The sequence below is a fragment of the Gekko japonicus genome, unplaced genomic scaffold (genome assembly GCF_001447785.1).
Source record: "Gekko japonicus isolate JY-2015 unplaced genomic scaffold, Gekko_japonicus_V1.1 scaffold2135, whole genome shotgun sequence".
Lineage (NCBI taxonomy): Eukaryota > Metazoa > Chordata > Lepidosauria > Squamata > Gekkonidae > Gekko > Gekko japonicus.
The window spans coordinates 261784-284185 of record NW_015174902.1 but is presented as its reverse complement, the minus strand read 5'-3'; the positions used below and the strand labels follow the sequence as shown (position 1 = coordinate 284185).

The window sequence follows — 22402 nt, the reverse complement described above, 5'->3', positions numbered from 1 at the left end:
CACCTATATTGGCCTTTGGGAGAAAACTCATTGGGCCCAGTCCTGATAGGGTTGCCAACTCCAGGTGGGAAATTCCTGGAGATTTGAGGGATGGAGCCTGAAGAGGGTGAAGTTTCAGGAGGGGTGGGACCTCAGACAGGTACAATGCCATAGACTCCACCCATCAAACCATTCATTCTGTCCTGGGGAACCATTGTTGCCAATCTCCAGGTGGACGCTGGAGATCAACCAGAATTACAACTGCTTTCAAGGAGGGAGGGGAGAGGAGATGGAAAGCTGAAGTCAGGGGGAAGATAATGGTAGGTTGATGGTTGACTGGGAGGGAGATAGGGTTGCCAACTCCAGGTTGGGAAATTCCTGGAGATTTGAGGGGTGGAGCCTGGAGATGGTGGGGTTTTAGGAGGGGTTGGATCTCAGACAGGTACAGTGCCATAGACTCCACCCTCCAAACCAGCCCTTTCCTCCTGGGGAACCATTGTTGCCAATCTTGGCCCAGCAGCCATCAAACCATTCTCTTCAACCCCCTGCTGTGCAGGTGACTTTCCCCTAGAGTTACCAATCGCCAGGTGGGACCTGGAGATCTCCCGCTGTTACAATTGATCTTCAGATGACAGAGATCACTTCCCCTGGAGAAAATGGCTGCTTTGGAGGGTAGACCCTATGACATTATACCCTGCTGAGTCCTTCCGCGCCCCCCCCATGCTGCCCTCCACAGGATCCACCCCCCCAAATCTCCAGGTATTTCCCTACTTAGAGCTGGCAATCCTACTTTCCCCTCAGTGCCTGTTGGTAGGCAACCAAGCTTGGTCCTGTCACCTATCTTGGCCTTTGAGAGAAAACTCATTGGGGCCAGTCCTGATAGGGTTGCTAGCTCCAGGTGGGAAATTCCTGGAGATTTGAGGGATGGAGCCTGAAGAGGGTGAGGTTTCAGGAGGAATGGGATCTCAGAGAGGTACAATGCCATAGACTTCACCCTTCAAACCAGCAAGTTCCCATGGGGAACCATTGTTGCCAATCTCCAGGTGAGGGCTGGAGACCACTCAGAATTACAACTGCTCTGCAGGAGGGAGGGCAGAAGTCAGCGGGGCAGATAATGTTAGTTTGATGGTTAGCTGGGAAGGAGATGGGGTTGCCAACTCCATGTTGGCAAATTCCTGGAGATTTGAGGGGTGGAGCCTGGAGAGGGTGGGGTTTTAGGAAGGGTTGGATCTCAGACAGGTAGAATGCCATAGACTCCACCCTCCAAACCAGCCATTTCATCCTGGGTAATAATTGTTGCCAATCTCCAGGTGAAGGCTGGAGATCACTCAAAATTACAACTGCTCTTCAGGTAGCAGAGATCAGTTCCTCTAGAGAAAATGGTGGATTCTGTCATTATACCCTGCTGAGGTCGCCACAGCAAATTCACACTGTGTGCCCAAAGCCGTGGCACTCTCCCAGAGCCTCTTTCTAAATTCCGTTGTATTTATTTCCACAACGGGCCTTATTCCTAGTTAGAAATACAGATGACAGGTATGAATGTGAAAAGAAAAACCTAATTGTAATGATATAGGTCAATTAAGTGGGCAGTATACATCATATCTGCAGTAAAACATCCAGAGGTCAACTAGAGCTCAAAGAGTTCACTGCGTATGAGATCTGTGGAAGTCCATGCTTACAGTAGACCTGGGAAAGCAAAGTGCAAATCACATCTACTTCTATTTTCACTTCACAGCTGCAATGTTTTTGAGTTTGATTTTAGTTTTGCATTATGATGAAATAATGTTCTTTCAAAACAGTTACATGAGTTTGGGCCAGGGGGCCAAAGGCCAGCAATTTCTAGATACTGTCTGTTTCTTCAAGCTGTATCATATCGGTTTTCTGACCATTTATCCTATTTGTGCAACAACCTAAGCACTCAACTTGACTTAATAAAGTACTGCATTCCAAAGCAGTAACAGAAACCCAATCACATTCAATAGCTATTTTCATATTTGAATCAATAGTACAGCTGAATAAAAAAACACATACATTATAACTGCAATCCCAACAATATTTTTTAAATTGCAGTGAACACAGAAGGATTAAGTTCTGAGGAAACCTATGTATGACTTAGCAGCATATATTTGAGGAAGACCAGCCTTGTATAAAATGCACTTAATGAAGGATAAAACCAACGAGGGGAGAAAAAATTCTTCAATACTGTGGACAGATTTGGAAACATACAATCTTTTGTGACTATGTGCAATATTATTTGTAATAGTCTGCTAGAAGATAGTCTGGTGTTGCACTGCAGATAGCATGATGTTGCACTGAAATAAAAAATGCATATATAATAGGAAATATTTTCCTAGAACATTCTTGAATTTTTTTTTGAAAATATAATGCTTACATTTTAGGAAAAGAAAATAAGAGGAGCCATGTATTCTCTGTATTGCCTATCAAATTACCTAACCTTCCCTCTGACTTTCTGGAAGAGCTTAAACCATAGTTATAAATATACCTCTTCTGTCTATGGAAACAGAACTATAGCTCTGTTAATGCTCTTGCCAACTTCTCTACTGTAAGGAAGCAATAATATAAAAATCAGAATGAGAGTACACTAAATTTCAGCTTCTAGTCTTGTAACCCATATTTCACTATTGTGTATCTCTCACCCTCCATATAGCCACTCCTCTGTTCACATAGAAGCAAGACTGACTTTTCCATAGTCTAAGGAATAGTCTAAGGAAGGCTTCTCCGATGCAATAGGCCACTGGTGCTAATATGTAACAGTCAGCCTTTGTTATTTATTGGTGGAAAAAAGCCTTCAGTACATATGTTTCCTAAGGGCAGCTACTCTAGGGTACCATCTTCCAGTTTCCCACCCCCAGCTCCCATTGCCCAGTACTCCTCAGCTAGGTAGTGGGAGAAAATGCCTGGGAAAATGGGGGAGGGATTGGTGTTCATGAAACAATGACATCTCTCTCAGCACAATCTGGAAGTGATGTCATCATGCTGGATGATGCTTGAGCATTCACCCAAAATGCTAAGATTAAACTATAGTTGGGTGAATGCTAGAGTGTCACTTCCAGCACCCCGAAGAGACTTAGTTGTGCTAGACCAACTGATTCCTCCCCCAAACCATGTGTCCCTGCGTCCCTCATCTCCTGCCAGTTGCCAGGCTGTGCTTGACAACTCTATTCTATTGCTTGTTAAATCTCAAAAGAATTTCTATAGCCTTTCCTTCATTCTTGTTCTTTAGACTCCTGCTACAATGTTCTCACATCCTGGGGGGGATAATGATTTAGAAAAGTCCAGTGTGCTATGCTGCGTATACAATCATATTTCTAAAAAATATGAGGCATATTGTATACATTTATTCAAATGACATGATTAAAAAAGTGGAACCATCTTCAGAGGCAACAGTGTAGGGCAAAGTTAAACCCGGGCATTCAGGCCTATCCCCTTTCCCATCAGTACAGTGTTAATTTTTGCCCACTTTCCCTTGCCTTTAGCACAGCTACAATAAATAATTCCACCCTAGTTTTGCTTATTTAATATAACCTTAGTAAATTTCAAAAGTCCATGCTGTATCAACAGGATTGGGGATTCCTGAAACATATCAATTCTCACAATGAATTGAGTGGGTCAGAGGAAAAAAAAATGGGGAGGCTAACAAAAATGAGAAATAATGGAAACATCACACACCTATTTAAGAAAGAGAGATCCTCCTATTTTCTTTTAAATCACAGTGCTGGAATAAGAAAGAAAAAAAGCCAACCCTTCTCAGTCTGAGGAGGAGGAGGGCATTTTGGGAATGCTGAGAACAGTTAGGAGGCTCCACCACAAAATGGCTACTACAAAAGCTGGGGGCCAGTCACAATTAGGGCTGCCAGGTCCCCCGGGGGGGAGAAGGTTCCCCCGCTAAAAGGGTCCCCAATCCGTCGGTACGGAAAAGGGCGGCGGGGGGAAACCCCCCAAAGTGCCCGGTTTGGGCCAACGTGCCCAGCACGATGATGTCACCCAGAGGTGACATCATCGTGCTGGGCACGTCGCCGGATGATGCTCTAGCTATCAGCCTGAAAACTCTATGGTACCATAGAGTTTTCAGGCTGATTACTAGAGCGTCAGCCGGCAATGTGTCCAACATGATGACATCACGTCCGGGTGACATCAGTTTCAGGCATGCACGCTTTGTGTGCATGCGAATCTCCCAGAGAGGAATCAAGTCTCCCCCACTATTACCTGTAAGTAACTTGGCAACCCTAGTCACAATATATAGGGAGATTTCAAGCCAACTGCTGTCCTGTGATGGACATAGTTTTTTCAAATTAATGCTCCCTGAAGACACTAGGGTGATACTACCCAACTTCTTCTGAAGTACTTCCTGATCTAATAAAGTAGAAGAAAACCAGGATTGGTTCTCTGCTTTGGGAAAGTGGACACCAGAAAATACATTGGAGACCATCAGTTAGCAACAGAATAATCAAATCAGATTTAATTAAACCACAATAAAGAAGGGAAGATCTATTGGAAGAACTGATCTGTTAAAGCTGCTTAACTGATGGGGCTAATTTGAGGGATCTTCAATGTGAAAACGGAACAGGTATACCGAGGTATGTGATGACTATGTAGGCAATTTATCTAGATACACACTTCTTTGGCCTTGGACCACTTAACTGCATCAACAAGAGTTACAACATCATCTTATTTTCGGAGACCATTCAGTTTCTTAGAATTGCACTAATATGATTTGGAAAGTACTTGACCTTTGACAAACATGGAACAACTGGTTTCATACAGTCAGAGGCCAAGTATAATGCAGGATATTAAACTTCAAGTGCCTACAGAAGTTAAGAAACCAGCACAAACTATCTTCATATTTAGTAATGTCATAATGTCAAGCCTATTTGGAGACCAGAAGAAGCAAGGTTCCTAGACTTAACCAGGGGTGCAGGAAGCAGGACATGGGGAGCTGGAGGTGCCTCTCCCCTTTTTCCTTGTCACCACAGCAGCCCAGTGTGCTGGACCTTCTGCAGTGATCGTCCCAGCGCCAGTCACAGGGAATTTGGGGCATGACTGCTTGGGCAGACCAGAACAAGGTTTCTTCTCTGGGCCACGGTGAAGGTGTGACTCAATGAGGGAACTAAATGTCTTCAGTTTGCTTGCTATTTTCAGCTGCGACTGTTCATTTAGTGGAATGTGTAGTTTGGCCTTCAAATGCTTACTTTTTTCAATGCTCATCTTGTCAAGAGTATAATTTGCTATAGGACAACAATTTTGTGTGTGGCAACTGTTGTTCTATTAATATTTAAATCACCTTTTGTAATAAAAAGAGTTCAGTTCTTGGTGGCACAACTTGGCTAGTGAACTGAACGTATTTAAACTTTAAATGGCTTCAGTTCACTCACCGCTGTTGCGGCCTGACTCAGTGAGTGAAATTCCCCATAGGGTATAATGGGGCTGAATAAATTCAGGTTTCCCAAATACCAGTACAATACTGATACTGGTATTTGGGAATATTCGGGTTAAAAATTTATATATTTTTTGTGTACACCCCTACTCCCCATGCCAAATCATTAGATGCTGTTGATGGGAAGCAGAGAAATGCACATAGTTGCAACATCAGGATACAGGCTAACAGTACAATCCTATACAGTATACCCTCTTAAGTCCGTTGAAGTCAATGGTCTCAAAACTGTGTAACTCTTTTTAAAACTGCACTGTAAATTATCTTAGATGCTATGGGTGGAGAAGGCTAAATGAAATATATGACAACTGTTTTCAGCAGTGACTGTTCATTTAGTGGAATGTGCAGTTTGGCCTTCAAATGCATACTTGTTTCAATGCTCATCTTGTCAAGAGTATGATTTGCTACAGTGCCTCAACTTTGTGTGTGGCAACTGTTCTATTAATATTTAAATCACCTCTTGTAATAAAAACTTGCTCCAATAACTTTAGAAGCAAATAAATGCTGGCACCAAAAGAGACCTTATGCTGAAGGAATAAAAATTTAGCAAATCTCTAGAGAAAAAGAAGAAATACAGCATACTCTGAGAAGAAGCAAAACATGGGTCCTGTTTTACTTCTGTGTTATACATTTTACTCTCAAAGGGTTAGACATTTTGATTATCAGAAAATAGTGTAATAATATAACCTTTGTATTAATGGAAATAAAACATGGAAGATGCTCTTTAACTTGTGTTAGGCTGATCTTTTTGGCTATAAAAGAAGCTACAGTTCAGGCACCAATAACTTTTATTGATAGCAGCAGCAGAACATTACAGTCCTTTTGATACGTGAATTTTATGAAAAGGAATATTATTGTGAACTTTCCAAACAGTTATTTCTCTTTTTCAATTGTTTAGCATAACTCCTAAGAGATTTCAAACAGAACAAGTACAGAGCTGTAAGTAAAGTGGTTGGAAAGGTGGCCAACATTATATTTATTTATCAAAATATTTGTATCATGCTTCTCTTGTCAAAGGGACCCAAAGTAGCTTCCAACAACCAAAATACAATATAAATAAATCAAACGACAGTGCAACAAACTGCATCTTGGACTGGTCCTGGATTCAGCAGCTGGCTCATCCAAAAGCACAGGCTGTGTGCCATGAGATAAAGCCAAAGAGTCCTTTTGCCCTTTGGCTCAAAACCTCTGGCCACAGCCATGCTTTACACCTGCTTCAGGAAGGGAAAAGTACACAGTCGCTCAAAATGTCAGTCTTAATCTCTCCCTCCCTCTGAGGAGACTTGTGTGAATTTGATAACTGATAGAAACTACTATTTTAAAAGAGATCTAGGAAGTGAAAAGCTTATATTTTCTGGTTCCCAGATGGGGGCACCAGTTGAATAGCAGCCAGCTTGTATGCAGCTGGCTAATGGCAAGCTTGTGGCAGACATATTGGAGGTTGCTGCTCCTGAAAACCTGCCACCTGCTAACAACAACATTTAAAACAGAGCTGGAATCAAAGTATAATAGATACAAACTCAGTCTACCAAGAACAACTGCAGCAACTTCTACCAAAGGAAATTATGAACATAAGAAGAGGCCTGTTGGCTCAAACTAGTGGTCCATCTAGTCCAGCATTCTGTCTCTCACAATGCCCAACCAGTTACTCAGGAGGAACAGCAACGGGGGACAAATGCAGAAGCCTTCCCCCTCATACTGCCTCCCAGCACTGATATTCCGAGGATTACTCCCTCTGAATGTAGAGGTTCCCTTTAGTCACCCTGGCTAGTAGTTACTGATAGACCTATTCCTCCATGAATCTGCCTTTTTTTTTTACATCAAGTCACAGTTGACTTATGCCCGCCCCACAGAGTTTTCAAGGCAAGAGAAGCTCACAGGTGGTTTGCCATTGCCTGCCTCCGAATAACAACCCTGGTATTCTTTGGAGGTCTCCCATCCAAATACTAGCCAGGGCTGACCCTGCTTAGCTTCCCTGATCTGATGAGATCGGGCTAGCCTGGGCTATCCAGGTCAAGGCATGAATCCGCCTAATTCCCTTTTAAAGCTGTCTATGTCTGTGGCCATCACTACAGCTTCTGGCAGTGCATTTGACATTTTAATCACTTAGTGAGTAAAGTAGTATTTCCTTTTGCCCACCACAAATCAGCTGCCCATCAACTTCACTTGATGTTGTCAAGTTCTAGTATTTTAGGAGAAACAGAAAAAGTTTGCTTTGTCCACTCCACCCTATGCATAATTTTGTGTGCCTCTAAGATGTCCCTGTCTCTTAGTCATCTCTTTTCTAAACTGCAAAGTCCCAGAGACTCCCCAGCCTTTCTTCATAGGAAAGGTGCTCCAAAGAATAATCTTGCTAATTACAAATAAAACTGCTTTCTACACAATCCACACAAATCAAAGGCTTTAGTGTAGTCAGTGAAGCAGAAGTAAATGTTTTTCTGGTACTCCCTTGATTTCTCCATAATCCAGTGAATATTGGCAGCTTGATCTCTAGTTCCTCTACCTCTTCAAAACCCATCTTGTACTTCTGGTAGTTCTCTATTTACTGCTGAAGCCTAGCTTGTAGGATCTTGAGCATGACCTTGCTAGCGTGTGTAAAAAGTACAATTGTGCGATAGCCTGAACATTCCTTGGCATTGCCCTTCTTTGGGATAGGAATGTAAACCGACCTTTTCCAATCCTATGGCCACTGTTGCATTTTCCAAATTTGCTGGCATATGGAGTGCAGCACCTTAACAGCATAATCTTTTAGGACTTTGAATAGCTCAGCTGGGATACCGTTGTCTCCACTAGGTTTGCTGGTAGTAATGCTTTCTAAGGCCCATTTGACTTTGCACTCCAGGATGTCTGGCTCAAGGTCAGCGAGCACACCGTCATGGTTATCAAGGACATTGAGGTCCTTCTTGTATAGTTCTTCTATGTTTTCTTGCCACCCTAATCTCTTCTGCTTCTGTTAGGTCCCTACAGTTTTTGTCTTTTATCATGGCCAGCTTTGCATGGAATGTTCCCTTGATTTCTCCAATTTTCTTGAAGAGATCTCTAGTCCTTCCCATTCTATTGTTTCCGTCTATTACTTTGCATTGTTCATTCAGGAAGGCCTCCTTATCTCTCCTTGCTGTTCTCTGGAAATCTGCATTCAGTTGAGTAAATCTTTCCTTTTCGCCTTTGCCTTTCACTTTCCTTCTTTCCTCAGCTATTTGTAAAGCATCATCAGACAGCCACTTTGCTTTCTTGCATTTCTTTTTCTTTGGGATGGTGCTGATTGCTACCCCCTGTACAATGTCACGATCCTCCGTCCATAGTTCTACGGGCACTCTATCTATCAAATCTAGTCCCTTAAACCTATTCTTCACCTCCACTGTATATTCATAAAGGATGTGATCTAATTCAAACCTGAATGGCCTAGTGGTTTCCCCAACTTTCTTCAGTTAAAGCCTGAATTTTGCAATGAGTAGTCTGAGCTACAGTGAGCTCCAGGTCTTGTTTTTACTGACTGTATAGAACTTCTCAATTTTTGATTGCAAATGATACAATCAATCTGATTTTGATGTTGCCCATCTGGTGATGTCCATGTGTAGAGTCACCTCTTAGGTTGTTGAAAGAGGGTGTTTGCTATGATCAGTGTGTTCTCTTGACAAAACTCTGTTAGTCTTTTGCCCGGCTTCATTTTGTTCTCCAAGGCCAAACTTTTCAGTTATTCCAGTTATCTTCTGACTTCCTACTTTAGCATTCCAGTCCCCTATGATGATGAGGACATCATTTTTTGGTGTTAGTTCTAGGAGGTGTTGTATGTCTTCACGGAACCGGTCCACTTTAGCCTCTCCTGCATCAGTGGTTGGGGCATAGACTTGGATTACTGTGATGTTGAATGATTTGCCTTGGATTTGGATGAAGATCATTTTTTAAGATTGTATCCCATTACTGCCTTTCTCACTCTCTTGTTAACTATAAAGGCCACACCATTTTTTCTTCGGGATTTATGGCCACAGTAGTAGATATGATGGTCCTCTGAGTTAAATTTGCCCATTCCCGTCCACTTTAGTTCACTGATTCCCAAGATGTTAATGTCAGTTTTGCCATCTCATTTTTGACCACGTCCAGCTTACCTTGATTCATAGATGTTACATTCCAGGTTCCTATGCAGTATTGTTCTTTGTAGCATCAGACTTTCCTTTCACTGTCAGACACATCCGCTGTTGAGCGTCCTTTTGGCTTTGGCCCACCTGCTTCATTCTTCCTGGGGCTACCTGTACTTGCCCTCTGCTCTTCCCCAGCAGCATATTTGACACCTTCCAACCTGAGGGGCTCATCTTACGGCATCATATCTTTTAGTCTTTTGTTACTGTCCATGGGGTTTTCTTGGCAAAGATACTGGAGTGAGCTGCCATTTCCTTCTCCACTGGAATATGTCTTGTCTGAGTTGTCCACTGTGGCCTTTCCGTGCTGGGTGGCCCTCCATGGCACAGCCCGCAGCCTCATCGAACCATGCAAGCCTCCCTCCCATGAGAGAATGCATTTACTGAATCATTAAATAATCACAGATGTAGGAGGAGGAGAAGGATGAGACTGGATTTATACCCTGCCCTTCACTACCCATAGGAATCTCAGAGTGGCTTACAATCCCCTTTCCCTTCCCATCCCCATAACAGACACCCTGTGAGGTAGATGGGGCTGAGAGAGCTCTTTCAAGAACTGCTCTGAAACAACTTGTAACTGACCCAAGGTCACACCAGCAGCTGCATGTAGAGGCGTTGGGAATCAATCCCAGTTCTCCCAGATTACAGTCAGTGCTCCTAACCAATACACCAAACTGGCTCTCCAAAAGATACTCCCCCCCCTCCCGCCAAACATCATTATCTGGGTTTCTGAACAACTATGCTCTTTCAAGTAGTATAATACATGTCTGAAAATATAAAAAGGTAAATTCCCAGCACTAAGACAATTGTTTGCCATCACTGATAGGAACAAAAATTCAAAAACAGAGTGTATGCTTTATGCTTACTTTTCATCTTCACCTTCCCATTTCTCCACTATTTTCAGCCTGCTCCATGATCCTAATGAACCTACTGTCTTTGGGATCTGTGGATTAGGCTAATGCTATTATCATCTCCTAGATGCCCCTCCCCGATGTGCTGCTTGGAGACATAGAATGTAGGGGACAAGTGTCTATTTTAATCTGCCCAGGATTCATACCTACCTGAATAACTGCTTCACCATTTCCTTAAAAAGTAAATCTAGTTACTTGCTTACATTGAATTCTGGATGTCTGCATTGGGAAGGGGGAAAATCATCAAGTGCCCTTCACTTGTTCTAGGGCAAACCTGGATCCAAGCCAATGAAACAAGTACCTGGCACACATACACAAAATTAAGGTACAGGTCTTCAATTAATTCTCATTCTGGAAAGCTATAATTTCATACATCAAAACAACTTTTTAATACAATGTTCATATTAATAATGCATGGAAGAGGTTACATTACCATTATGATATCAACACTGAACTCAATAGTTGGATGCAAAGGTTCCCTTCTGAACAAAGGGTTATGTCTTCTGTTTTATATCTCCTACTACAACACTGAATAAGAGAAACTAAACCCAAAAATAAATTCTTCTACTCGCACAAAACAGAATGAACTGAAACATGAAAGCTGCGCTGAGAACCCACAGTTTGTAGAGTAGTATGAGCTCACATACTAGCATTTATGAATGTGCTATTTTCTTACCATTCATAGCTCAGTAGATCTAATAAATTGTTCACCTAATGGTGAACAAGGACCCACATATATCAGAGTGGGCAAATTTTGAAGTCTCACAAAGATCCATGAAATCTGACAGTAGAAATCAAAATGTTCTTTTGTGCAGTTATAGACTGACAATAATATGTAGTCCGACTTCTTTTCAATAGACTTCCAGCTATTGCAAACAACCCTACAATCATATTTTTTTTCCTAAGCACTGAACATTCTAAAACAATCCAATGAAATAAACCCGTTTTGTTTCTCATGAAGAAAAACACTATACTCAACTAACTCTGGGGGGGGGGGGGGGAAAGTAGTTACCTCCATATCCTGAATATATTTGAATACTTGGACCTCTTTTTCAGATTAGGAAAATTGGTTTAAACAAAGGGAACATATATAAACCTTAACAGAGTTAAGGACACTTGCAGTGATATTTTCCATGCTAAACTGACAGTACGCATATGCAAATATAGAGTGACAGAAGTTTGCAAGGCAACACAGAAATAGACAAGCACACGCACTCCATTTTAAAGTAAAAGCATTCAAACTTACCTGCTTAGGTATCCGGAAAAGGGAGTTCTTAAAGAATATATCTTTGGCCTGACTCCAGGTTCCATCGATGATTACGATTACACGGGGATTGGGAGAGCTGAATTCTACTTCTTCCAGATTTGCTGCTCCCGCTCCAGGATATAATACCAAGGTATTAGGATTTCTGCACACATATGCTAGCTCAGGATACCTAGAAGAATATTGAAAAAGTTACCTTTCCCCCCTCATGAACCCCATTTCCTCATCTTTTTCTGTCCCAGCTACTTCCTGTTTCTTAGGCAGGTCTCAGGAATTTTCTAGCTTCTAAGAAGCACCATATGTAGACATCAACTGATACTTAGAATATTTTGTCTTCATTCCACTTAAGCACTACAGCATCAACCCCTGCTAATGAATGAGAGCAGAACTTGTTGGACTACACTCTCATTTGGTTGGTGTTGGAAACGATGGAGGTCTCTTAGTGCTGCCATCTCTGGGTTGGGAAATTCCTGGAAATTTGGGGGGAGAGCAGGATTTGGAAAGGAGAGGTACCTTAGTAGGGTATACTGCCATAGGGTTCATTCTCCAAAGCAGCCATTTTCTCCAAGGGAACTGATCTCTGTAGCTTAGAAATGATCTCTGTAGCCTGGAGATCAGTTGTAACTGATGGAAATAAAACATGGAAGACGCTCTATAAACCTGCGTTAAACTGATCTTCAGGCTGAGTGTCCAGGGAGGTAAAACCTATGTGCTATAGCCTGAAAATCATGTGAATCCCACAAGGTAACATACCCCCCCTGCAGTTTCCTAACTTAGACATAAGCTAAAGAAACTGTGGAAGCAAAACACTCAGAGAACAGAAGAGATATTAAATGTAACTGTCCCACCGCGGCCTGGCCTTGCATCCCGACGGGTGGGACTGGCAGGCAGAAGGGGGCCATGGGAAGCGACGTCACCTCGCCGCCCCCCCTTACCACTGCCCACAGCCTCGCAGGGATTTGGGCAACACCCGGGCAGGCCTCCCCGACCCACGGGCTGGAAGAGACTGGGGGGGGGGGCACCGCTGTGGCACCACAATGCCTTTGGCCCTGACCCCGGGAGGATGTGGGTGGCATATAAGAAAACCTCCCCACCCACCCCCACCGCTGAGAAGCAACCTACGGGCGACCCCAGTGCTGTGGGCCTGAAGGTGGAGACAGCCCAATGGTGGGTGGGGGGAGCAGCCCGGACCCGACTGACACAGCTCCAAAGAGCCTGGGCCGAGGACAGGGCTGCCTGGATGTGCCCGGTCCAAGCCCAGAGGCCCATGGCCGGGCGCAGGAAAAACCTTACCAGCTCTGGAGGGCATCATGGGCCGGGGGGGGGGCAGCAGGGAGTGGGCTCCGGGAGGCTGTGCCACACCCAGGCAGAGATGCTGAGGCCACAGCCCAGGGGCGGAGCCTCAACCCAGGGCTTAAAGGGTGAGAAAGCCCCACCAATGGCACACAGGCACTAGGGGATGGACAAGGGAGGGAGACCTATAGGATGCAAGGACGGGCAGGAGGGGAGGAACTAGGTTCTGGTGAAAGGGAATAAAAAGGGGATGAAGACCCAGAGCTGGGGAGGAGACCGCGGTGACTGGTAAGCTGCCTGCAAGCTGAGACAGAGACAGAGAGAGACACAGAGAGAGAGTTGGGTGCCGGTGGTGACGTAACCCTAGGCCCTCTCCTTTATCTGAGGCTCTGGTCCCAACCCCTTTGAGAGCCCTTCCTCCAGCCCAGTCCCACAGAGGTAGGACCACCCAAGCTGGATGCAGGATGCGACAGTAACATTGAAAAGAGAACCCTGAAAGAGCCAGGATAATACTCATAGATTTCATATTAAACAAATAAATTATTTGCTTGTCTGATTTCTTGAGTTTAATGTACAACTCCAGTTTTACTATACACACTTATATGGAGAAGTGTTTCTGTAGGGGAATATTACTCAGTTATGCTTGGGCAGTGTTTGAAACAGGGATACTGAAGAGCAGTAAGAACTTTGATGATGCCTTCAGAGTGACTGCAGTTTTTTGAAACTTCATGGTTCAAGTAGAAACTGCATTCCCCCCCAATTATTTTTATTAACAATCATCATTTGCATCCTCTCGATCAGAGTTTAAAGAACTTACATCTTGATGTCAATCTGAAACATACAAGTTATCTTCTCTATACATCAATATGATTTTCTTATGAAGAACCCATTTTCCTCCCCAGCCTTATAGACTTCAAAGAGGCTGGAAAAAGACTGGCAGCTTCTTCAATGCAAATGGAGGGCAACATGAAAGCTCCCACCGAGGTAAGGTACGTCAATTGCCATAATTTTTAAGCCTCTAAAGGTTGAGCATTACTATAAATAAATAAAAATGGGGTTTGCTTTCTTTCAAACGCCATATTTTGTACACAAGCTAAAGAGGAATCTCTCCCACAGAACTGAGGTATTGCTGGTCTAGATACAGAGACATACTTAGGGTTGCCATCCTCCAGGTGGTGCTGTAAACAAATATGTTAAACTTTGAAAATGGGCTGCATCTCAGAGACTCCCAAATCATATAAAAGTTCCATCAGTAAGAATTAACAACTTTTATATGATTTGGGAGCCTCTGAGATGCAGCCCATTTTCAGAGTTTAACATATTTGGTTACAACAGCTCTCTTAGTCCGTTGTCCTTTGTTGTTTTTGCAGTCCTTCAGGTGGTGGCTGGAGATCTCCTGGGATTAAAACTTATCTCCAGGAGAAAGAGATCAATTCACCTGGAGAAAATGCCCCCTTTGGAAGGTGAACTCAATGGCATTATACCCCATTGAAGTCCCTCCCCTCCCCAAACCCTCCCCTCCTCAGGCTGCACCCCCCAAATAGCCAATTATTCCTGAACCTGGACCTGGCAACCCTACACATACTCTTTCCATCTTATTTACCCACAAAATACATATTCTTTTCACACCAAGAAAAACAAACAAAACAGACAAAAATGAACCAACTAACTAATTATTTGCTTTACTCTGCCTCTCAAACCCACAAATATCTATTTGGGTGTTCGTCATGTCTGAAGACTAAAAAGTGAAGACTAAATGAGGATCTTTTAAAAATGTACACCATTTAAGATTTTCAAAGAAAAGTACACATTCCACCAGCTTTCTACAAGCTGGAGTTTCTGACAATAAACTAATACCCACAACCTTGTGCTCTCAGCGATGTACTGACAAATGATGGGCAAGTGTCCCTGACCTCAATCCATAACAGGCTATGTCCAATACGTGTAATACAAGTGCTACAAACCTGCAGAAAGTATTTTTTTCATGCTTACTCTGGCTCTACAAATATGCCCAGTGATATAATTGCAAGCACAACCAGCCTAAATTCTTGTCCACCCAACCAATTCCCCTCAATCTACAAGTCTCCTAGATTCCCATGTACTAATTCTTGAACCTTTTCTCACGGTCTTCTCTCACTCCCCCAACTTATTGGAGGTGGCAATGAACTGAAGGAAGGCCTCAGAAGAAGCCTCTGAAACTCTTCAGAGTTCTTCAGAGTATCTGAATACTTTGTATGAATGCACATGAAATCTAAATAACCCAGGAGTCCTTGTTCCCAGGAACCATCTTTGAGAACACATAATCCTTTGCACTGCTGAATGGCCCCTAAAGTGTGAAGGCAGGTAGGCCTGCTAACAGCCCAATCTACTCTGCACCAATAGTTTCAGCAGCACAGGTGGTTCAGCTCTTTTTCATTAAAAGGAGAAGGGTAGATAATGCTCCTGTGTAGTTTCATAAATGTTGCTGTCTATATTTTGGATGGTAGACTGTGGTAAATTGCACAGGAACTCAGATGCTGCTGATGCCACAGCCACCAGCAGCACTTTTACAATTTAAAAAAAGTTGCCACTGGTTGATTCCAAAGGATTAGAGTTGCCAGGTCTGGGTTGGAAAATACCTGGAGACTTTGGGAGTGGAGCCAGGAGAGGGCAGGATTTGGGGAGGTGAGGGGCCTCAGCATGGTACAATGCCATAGAGTCCACCTTTCAAAGCAGCCATTTTCTCCAGGGGAGCTGATCTGTCAGCTGGAGATCGGCTGTAAAAGCAGGAGATCTCCAGGCCCCACCTGGAGGCTGGCAACCCCACAAAGGATTAAACAAGAACTTCTGTTTTATATAATCGAGGTAGTAAAATGTAACACTTTTTTCTTGTCAAAGTTATCTTTTTACACCCAACATTAAAAGAACATAGATTTATGCTACTTCAGATATTTTTTAATTTTCTGAGCACAGGTTATAAGATCAAAAATTCTACTAGTAGAAAAGTCATTTAGATCACAGGGTTAAATTTTCCAGTTTAATTTAATAAGTTATTTCATTTCCCTTGTCTCTTGGCAGGTGGTTTGATTTTAGGCAAATGCCCATATTTACTCAAAAGGAAGGTGGCCAGAATGTAACAATGGACATAATTGTATCCTGTATGTGAATGTAAGACAACCCTGTCTTTATTTGAATGCTGTTTAGATTGTATTTTGGCACTATAATGTTTTGGTGTTTGTCTTCATCTTTATTCTAATTTTCGATATTAACAATTCACGGTCTGTACTACAATCAGCTCCTGGTCTTGTTTTAGCAGACAGAATGGCAGATTGTTACTTACTGTGAAGGTCCATTCTCCTTGGAACTGACAAGGAAACCCAGATGAGTGGGGAACTTCCTTCTCTCCACTTTTGGAGGCAGGAAGTCCAGCTTTGTTGTTTCAGGGGGAGGAGCTCCCCCATTCCCCTTTCAGTCCGGAAACTTCAATAGATCCCATGGCCAATGCCATAAACTGAAGACCTAGAAAAAACCACAGCAACACAACACACCCCAGACTAACAACTGGACAGAACACCCGATTAAGGAATTTTTCCCTTTTTCTATAATCATTCTGTCCTCCTCAACCTCTATCTTTCACTCTTTTCTGGTTTTTTGGGAGGGGTTTTTTGGGGGGTCTCTTCATCAGTTCCAAGGAGAATGGACCTTCACAGTGTGTACCAATGTACGATTCTCCCTTGGAAGGACAAGGAGATCTGGATGAGTGGGTATGTAACAAAGCATACTGTCCCCAGGGTGCACAAAAAACTTGAATACCCTTAATCCTTTTGCACTAACTACTGCAGAACTCTGCGGCCAAAGGCTTCATCTGAAGAGGATGACTTCTCTCTCTTGTAGTGGCAGATAAAGGTAGAAGGGTTGAACCAGGTAGCCACCCCACATATCTCATCTATGGAAGGTCTGGTTTCCAGGGCCATGGAAGTGGCTGCACTCCTAACAGAGTGGGCTGTAATACCCTTGGGGGGAGGCATATCAGCTGCCTGGTAGGCTAACAGGACACACTGTTTCCGCCATCTACTCAACGTAGACTTCGTTACCCTCTTACCCATGGTAGAGTGGCCGAAGGCAACAAAGAGTGAGTCTGATCTACACCACTATTTAGTTCTAAAAATATTTATGTGAAGGGCCCTATGGACTTCAAGAGTCTGCCATTCTTTTCCTTTTTGGTGTGATGAATTAGGACATAAGGTAGGGAGGCAGATCTCCTTGGATCTGTGGAACATGGAGTTAACCTTTGTCAAGAAGGTTGGATCTAATCACAAAACCACCTTGTCACAATGGAACACACAAAAGGTACTTTCTGGTGGGCTCCTAATTCTGAGATCCTATGGGCTAAAGTCACCAAGACCAGAAAAAGGGCTTTTAACATCATCACCTTCAAAGAAACCTCATAAAGTGGTTCAAAGGGATCTCTAGTCAGTGCATTCAAGTAAAGCCTCCAAGTCAGAAACCTGTGTACTGTAGGAGAATGGGAGGGAGACACTCCTCTCAAGAATCTCTTACTGGATGTGAAGAGACTAGGTGACCCTCATACTCTGGTAGGACAGTGGCTAGTTCTGCCAACTGTCTCTTTAACGTATTGGGGCATAGGCCTTTGTCCAGCCTGCTCTGTAAGAAGAGCAATATGTCTTTTAGAGCCGGGTTCAAACTCTCCATGTGACTTTTAGTGCACCAGCACTGGAAGGCCTTCCACATAACATCATAGATTCTAGAAGCAGACATACATCTGGCAGCTAGAACAGTACGAATCACCTTGTCGGAGAGATGAAACTGCTCTAGTGACCTGTGTTCAAGAGCCAGGCAGTAAGATGAGACTCCCTGGGTCCTGATGAACAATTGGTCCCTGTTCTGGAGGTCTGTTGAAACTGGGAACAATAGCTACCTGGGTCAAAACAGAATAACACAAATTACTTGAGCTCTCATTTCCTTCACCTTGCGGAGGAATCCAGGCAGAAATGCTACAGGAGGAAACGTGTAGAAAAGGCCATCCGGCCTCTTGTAAGGTTTGTTGGAAGGCATCCATTCCTTTGGCCTGGGGACAGAGGTACCTGGAGAAAAACCTCAGCATCTTCACATTGCTCTTGGAGGCAAAGAGATCCAGAATTGGCAAGCCAAACTGGTCTACTAGTTGGTTGAAGACTGATGATTTCAGGGACCATTCGTTTGGGTCCAGGATCAATCTGAACAGCCAATCCATTTCCCTGTTGACCAGGCTCTTAAACTGTGCAGGTGATGTTCCAACCATCTCATGAGCCTTGCTGCTTTGTATTGAAGGCTTTCTGACGGACACTGATGAGGACTCAAAGGTCAGAAGAAAATGATGGAGAGCCAAGGAAATGGCTCTCAACCTGAGCCAATTTATAGGTTTGGACTGATCCTGAAGGGACCACTTCCCTTGCACATGAGCTGACTCCATGTGAGCCTCCCATCCCTCCAGGGTGGCATCCATCATCACCACCCTATTAGTGTGGGAAGGAAGGATTTGCCTTTTAAAAGGTTGTAGGGATTTGGCCACCAAGCTAAGAATGATCTTACTTTGTCTGGAACCAGAATCCTCTGATGACGCTTTACTGCGATTGCCAGCTGCCAGGGCAGAAGTAGCCGCTGTAAATCCCTCAAGTGTGCTCTCACCTGTGGGACCCAAGAGTCCCAAGAGAAACATGATGTCTCAGGAATGCTGAGACAGAACTTGCTGCACCATATTGGCTATCATTTCTGCCTTCTCCTGTGGAAGGAAAAGTTTCCCCTTTGACTTGTCTATCACAGCCCCCAAGTGGATTAATACCTGTGTGGACAACAACTGGCTCTTCTTGAATTTTACGACAAACCCATGTCTCTGAAGAAAGCTTATCATCCTCTGAAGGTTCTCTGCTGCCTTCTTCTTGGGGGGCGGGTGAACTCAACAGGAGATCATCCAGCTGGGGTAAATTTATTGGGCATTCTTTTGAACAGCTGCCACTAATGATACCATCAATTTGGTGAAGGTCCTGGGAGTCAACACCAGGCCAAACGGCATTGCTCCACATTGGAAGTGTCGTCCCAAAATGGCAAATATCAAGAACTTCTGGTGAGGAGGCCAAACCGGAATGTGTACATATGCCTCGGTGAGGTCTACTGAAGACAGGAAATCCCCCCGTTCAGGTCTTCTAGGATGGATTTGAGAGTCTCCATCTGGATGCAACAGAGCTTCAGAGACTGGTTTAGCAATTGGAGATCCAGAATGGGGCATCATTTCCCATTCCTCCTTGGAACCATGACAAAAAACTAAGTATAGACCTAACACACATTTATTTATTTATTTATTTATTTATTACTTCGATTTGTTATCCCGCCCTAACCCCTAAGGGTCTCTGGGCGGCTTACAGAGCGTGCTAATCACATTTTACCGAGACTAACCTAGGGCCACAGATATACAGGTCCTTTCCTGGTGCTGGTCTTTTGGAGTTCCCTTTCTTCCGGTTGTAGCGATTCATTTCCGGCCAGGACCAACCGCACTTCCGTGCATGCTCCGCTGCGGCCTCTGTCCGATGAGGCTCCGGCCTGTTGTGTTGCTCCGCCTCCGCACCAGCTGGTCTGGCCCCTTCGATCGCTCGCTCCTCGCCTCGCCAGCCATTTCTTCTCCGCTGCCACCGTCGACCACTGCTTCTCTTCACCGCTCGCCGCTGCATCACAGGGACGGGTGCCCCCCTGCTCTAGTAGCAGGTACCCATTAGTCTAATCGCCCTTTAACAGGCTTTCGAGCCACTGGGTGGGTGGGAGCTGGGACAAAGGGCCGGGTGCTCACCCCGGCCGCGGTGGGGCTCGAACAGCCGAAGCTGTTCGGCCAGATGTACGTGCAGGCATCTCTTACCGCCTGCGCCACTGCTCCCCATTGGTTTGAGGGGACTGATTCTATGGCCCCAAGCTCCTGAAGATGCTGGATACCTTGAAGAACCCATTGGACTTTTGTTTGAGTGGAAGACAGAGGGGACTGCAGGAGCCTTCTTGGAGAGGGTGAGGCAAACTCTAATTGTCAACCCAAAGAGACTGTCTGGAGGACCCACCAATCTTGAATGGATTGTCTGGAGACCATGGTAGTGCCAATGGACCTTCCTGAAAACTGCATCATGCCCAAAGTAGTATCAGCTACAAAAGCCATGACCTTCTCTAACATCTGGAGGTAGGAAGTCAGTTTGGGAGGGACATCAGAGAACTCCCCCTGCATCTTGTGGAGCCAAAAGTATGATGCATGGGCTAGAAGGAAAGAAGCCACTGAAGTCTTGATAGAGAGGGCACTGGACTCATGGGTTTTGCAAAGGGCTGTGTCACTCCTATGTCTGAAGCCACCTTAAGTGCTTCTCCCCCAACTTTGGGAAGGTCTGAACCAGATGCCATGTTAGCCATGGGGGTGTCCATCACTGGAATACATAGCAGTTTGTCTGCTGAAACTGGAAAGACATAGCACTTCTTGGCCTGAGCCACCTGAAATGAATAGATTCTTCCCATTTGTCTCTCAGTTCCTGGAAGAAGAGTTTAGGAAAAAGGAAGATGGAACCTGCTTCTCTAGATCTGGACACGACCACCTCATCACCCTCTGAGTCCGGATACCCTTCCTCCTGATCTGAAAGATCCTCTGTGTGAGTACACAGTTTTAAGATATTTAGAGCAGGGGCAATTAATGAAGGCAAGTCCTTGGTGGCAAAAAGCCTCTTGGGCTTGGGAGGAGGGGGGGTGGATCCTCATCACTGATCTGACCTGCTTCCTTTTCAGAGAGGTCAGGATCACTATCGGTGGGAACAGAATTATCTGAATATGGTGGATGGTCTACTTGTGAGTAGTGTGTAAAGGTCAATACTTGCTTTTTTGCAGCCTTGGTGAGGAGCTTGGAAGGATCCTGCCTCTCTGTGAACAGCATCCCCTTATGTGAACAGATTTACTCGACTGCTTCTGTGGGGGGTGAAGAAGGGGGAGAACACAACCATTTGCGTCTACCGCAATCCCTTTTATCCATGGTCCCTTCTATTAAATATTCCAACCATTGTTGGAAGCCCTCTGAAATTCCTGAGGAGGCAGGAAGAGGGTCCTCCTTCTTCAGTTCTGTTGCACCCTTGCTCAACCCTACTGCAGGAGAGAAAGAGGCAGGCACACTTTGGCAGGAAGAAAGCATGCCACCTCTCTGGCACTCACTGCTACCTTGTCTCTTATCCAACTCACTTGCCAAGGAGGAGGGGGAAGAGGAGACTGATGGGGGGCGCGCACGCCTCGGGTTGATCTAAGACCCTTAGTGCTCAGCTGGGCACACAGTGCCTCTTGAACTTCCATGTCAGAAGACGGCTCCATTGTATTCCAGCTCCCTACTGCTTTTTAGCAGCACTGCTAATCCCCTGGGCTCTAATGAGCTAAGTGCATGGCTTTGTGAGAAAGAGAAGACTGCTGCAGATAAGGATGAAGCATTGCGAATCAAGTCACTGGACTTTAAAGAGCTCTGAAAATGAAAGCACGCAGAGCTCTCAAAAAACCTTGCCTTCTCCATTGGCAGGAAGAGAAGATTGAAAGGGGAATGGAGGAACTCCTCCCTTCTGGAACAAAACTGGACTTCTTGCCGCCAAAAGTGGAGGGAAGGGAGTTCCCCCCTCATCTGGGTCTCCTTGTCCTTTCAAGGAAGAACACAGATTCTCCACCTTCTGCTTCCAATTATGCAATCTACTTCATCTCTATATTGACCATGTGGTGACATCCACATATACAATTGTGGTTTTGGTTGCCTGAAATGTATGTTCACTTCACTGACACTACCTTAATTTCTTTTGAAGCTCTTCACTCCTTACAAATGGAGATGTTCTTAAGTTTGGAATTTTCTAAAAGTGTTATTTTATTTATTTCTGAATGCTGGTGTTTCTTTTTAAAATTAAGGATGGCCTCAAGAATAATCAGAGGGGACCTTTATAATGGCAGACTTGGTTGCAGGCTCTGTTAGAGCACATCTGTTCTCTGCATGAAAACTTATACCCAGGGGTCATTTCTTAGAAAAAGAGCACAGGAGCTCATTAGCATATCTAATAGGCTATTAGCATAATAGCTCATTAGCATATGCCATGCCCCCTGACATCACCGGAAGTGATGCCAGAAGGGGAAGCAAAAGGGGGGGGGGAGGCATCTTCAAGAGCCTCCCTTTCCTTTCCCCAGCTGGCCTGCCAAGGCGGGCTTGGAGGGGGGAAGTGTCTAGAGTCATCTTTCCATTATATTCTATGGGGCCATAGAATACAATAGAAAGATCGCGCCACCACTGCGGTGCGACTCCAGAGAAAAGGGGTTTAAACTTTAAACCCCTTCTCTCTTTGCTCCCCCCCCC

The 22402-nt window shown here is 44.4% G+C and overlaps 1 protein-coding gene across 1 annotated transcript in view; it reads right to left on the bottom strand.

Moving 5' to 3' along the window:
- DTWD2 (DTW domain containing 2) overlaps positions 1 to 22402 on the bottom strand; it is a 133810-nt gene that overhangs the window by 27938 nt on the left and 83470 nt on the right. Inside the window, exon 4 of the mRNA XM_015424995.1 lies at positions 11725 to 11914. Within this exon, the coding sequence (XP_015280481.1) occupies positions 11725 to 11914 (190 nt within the window). The remainder of the gene's footprint in view (positions 1 to 11724; positions 11915 to 22402) is intronic.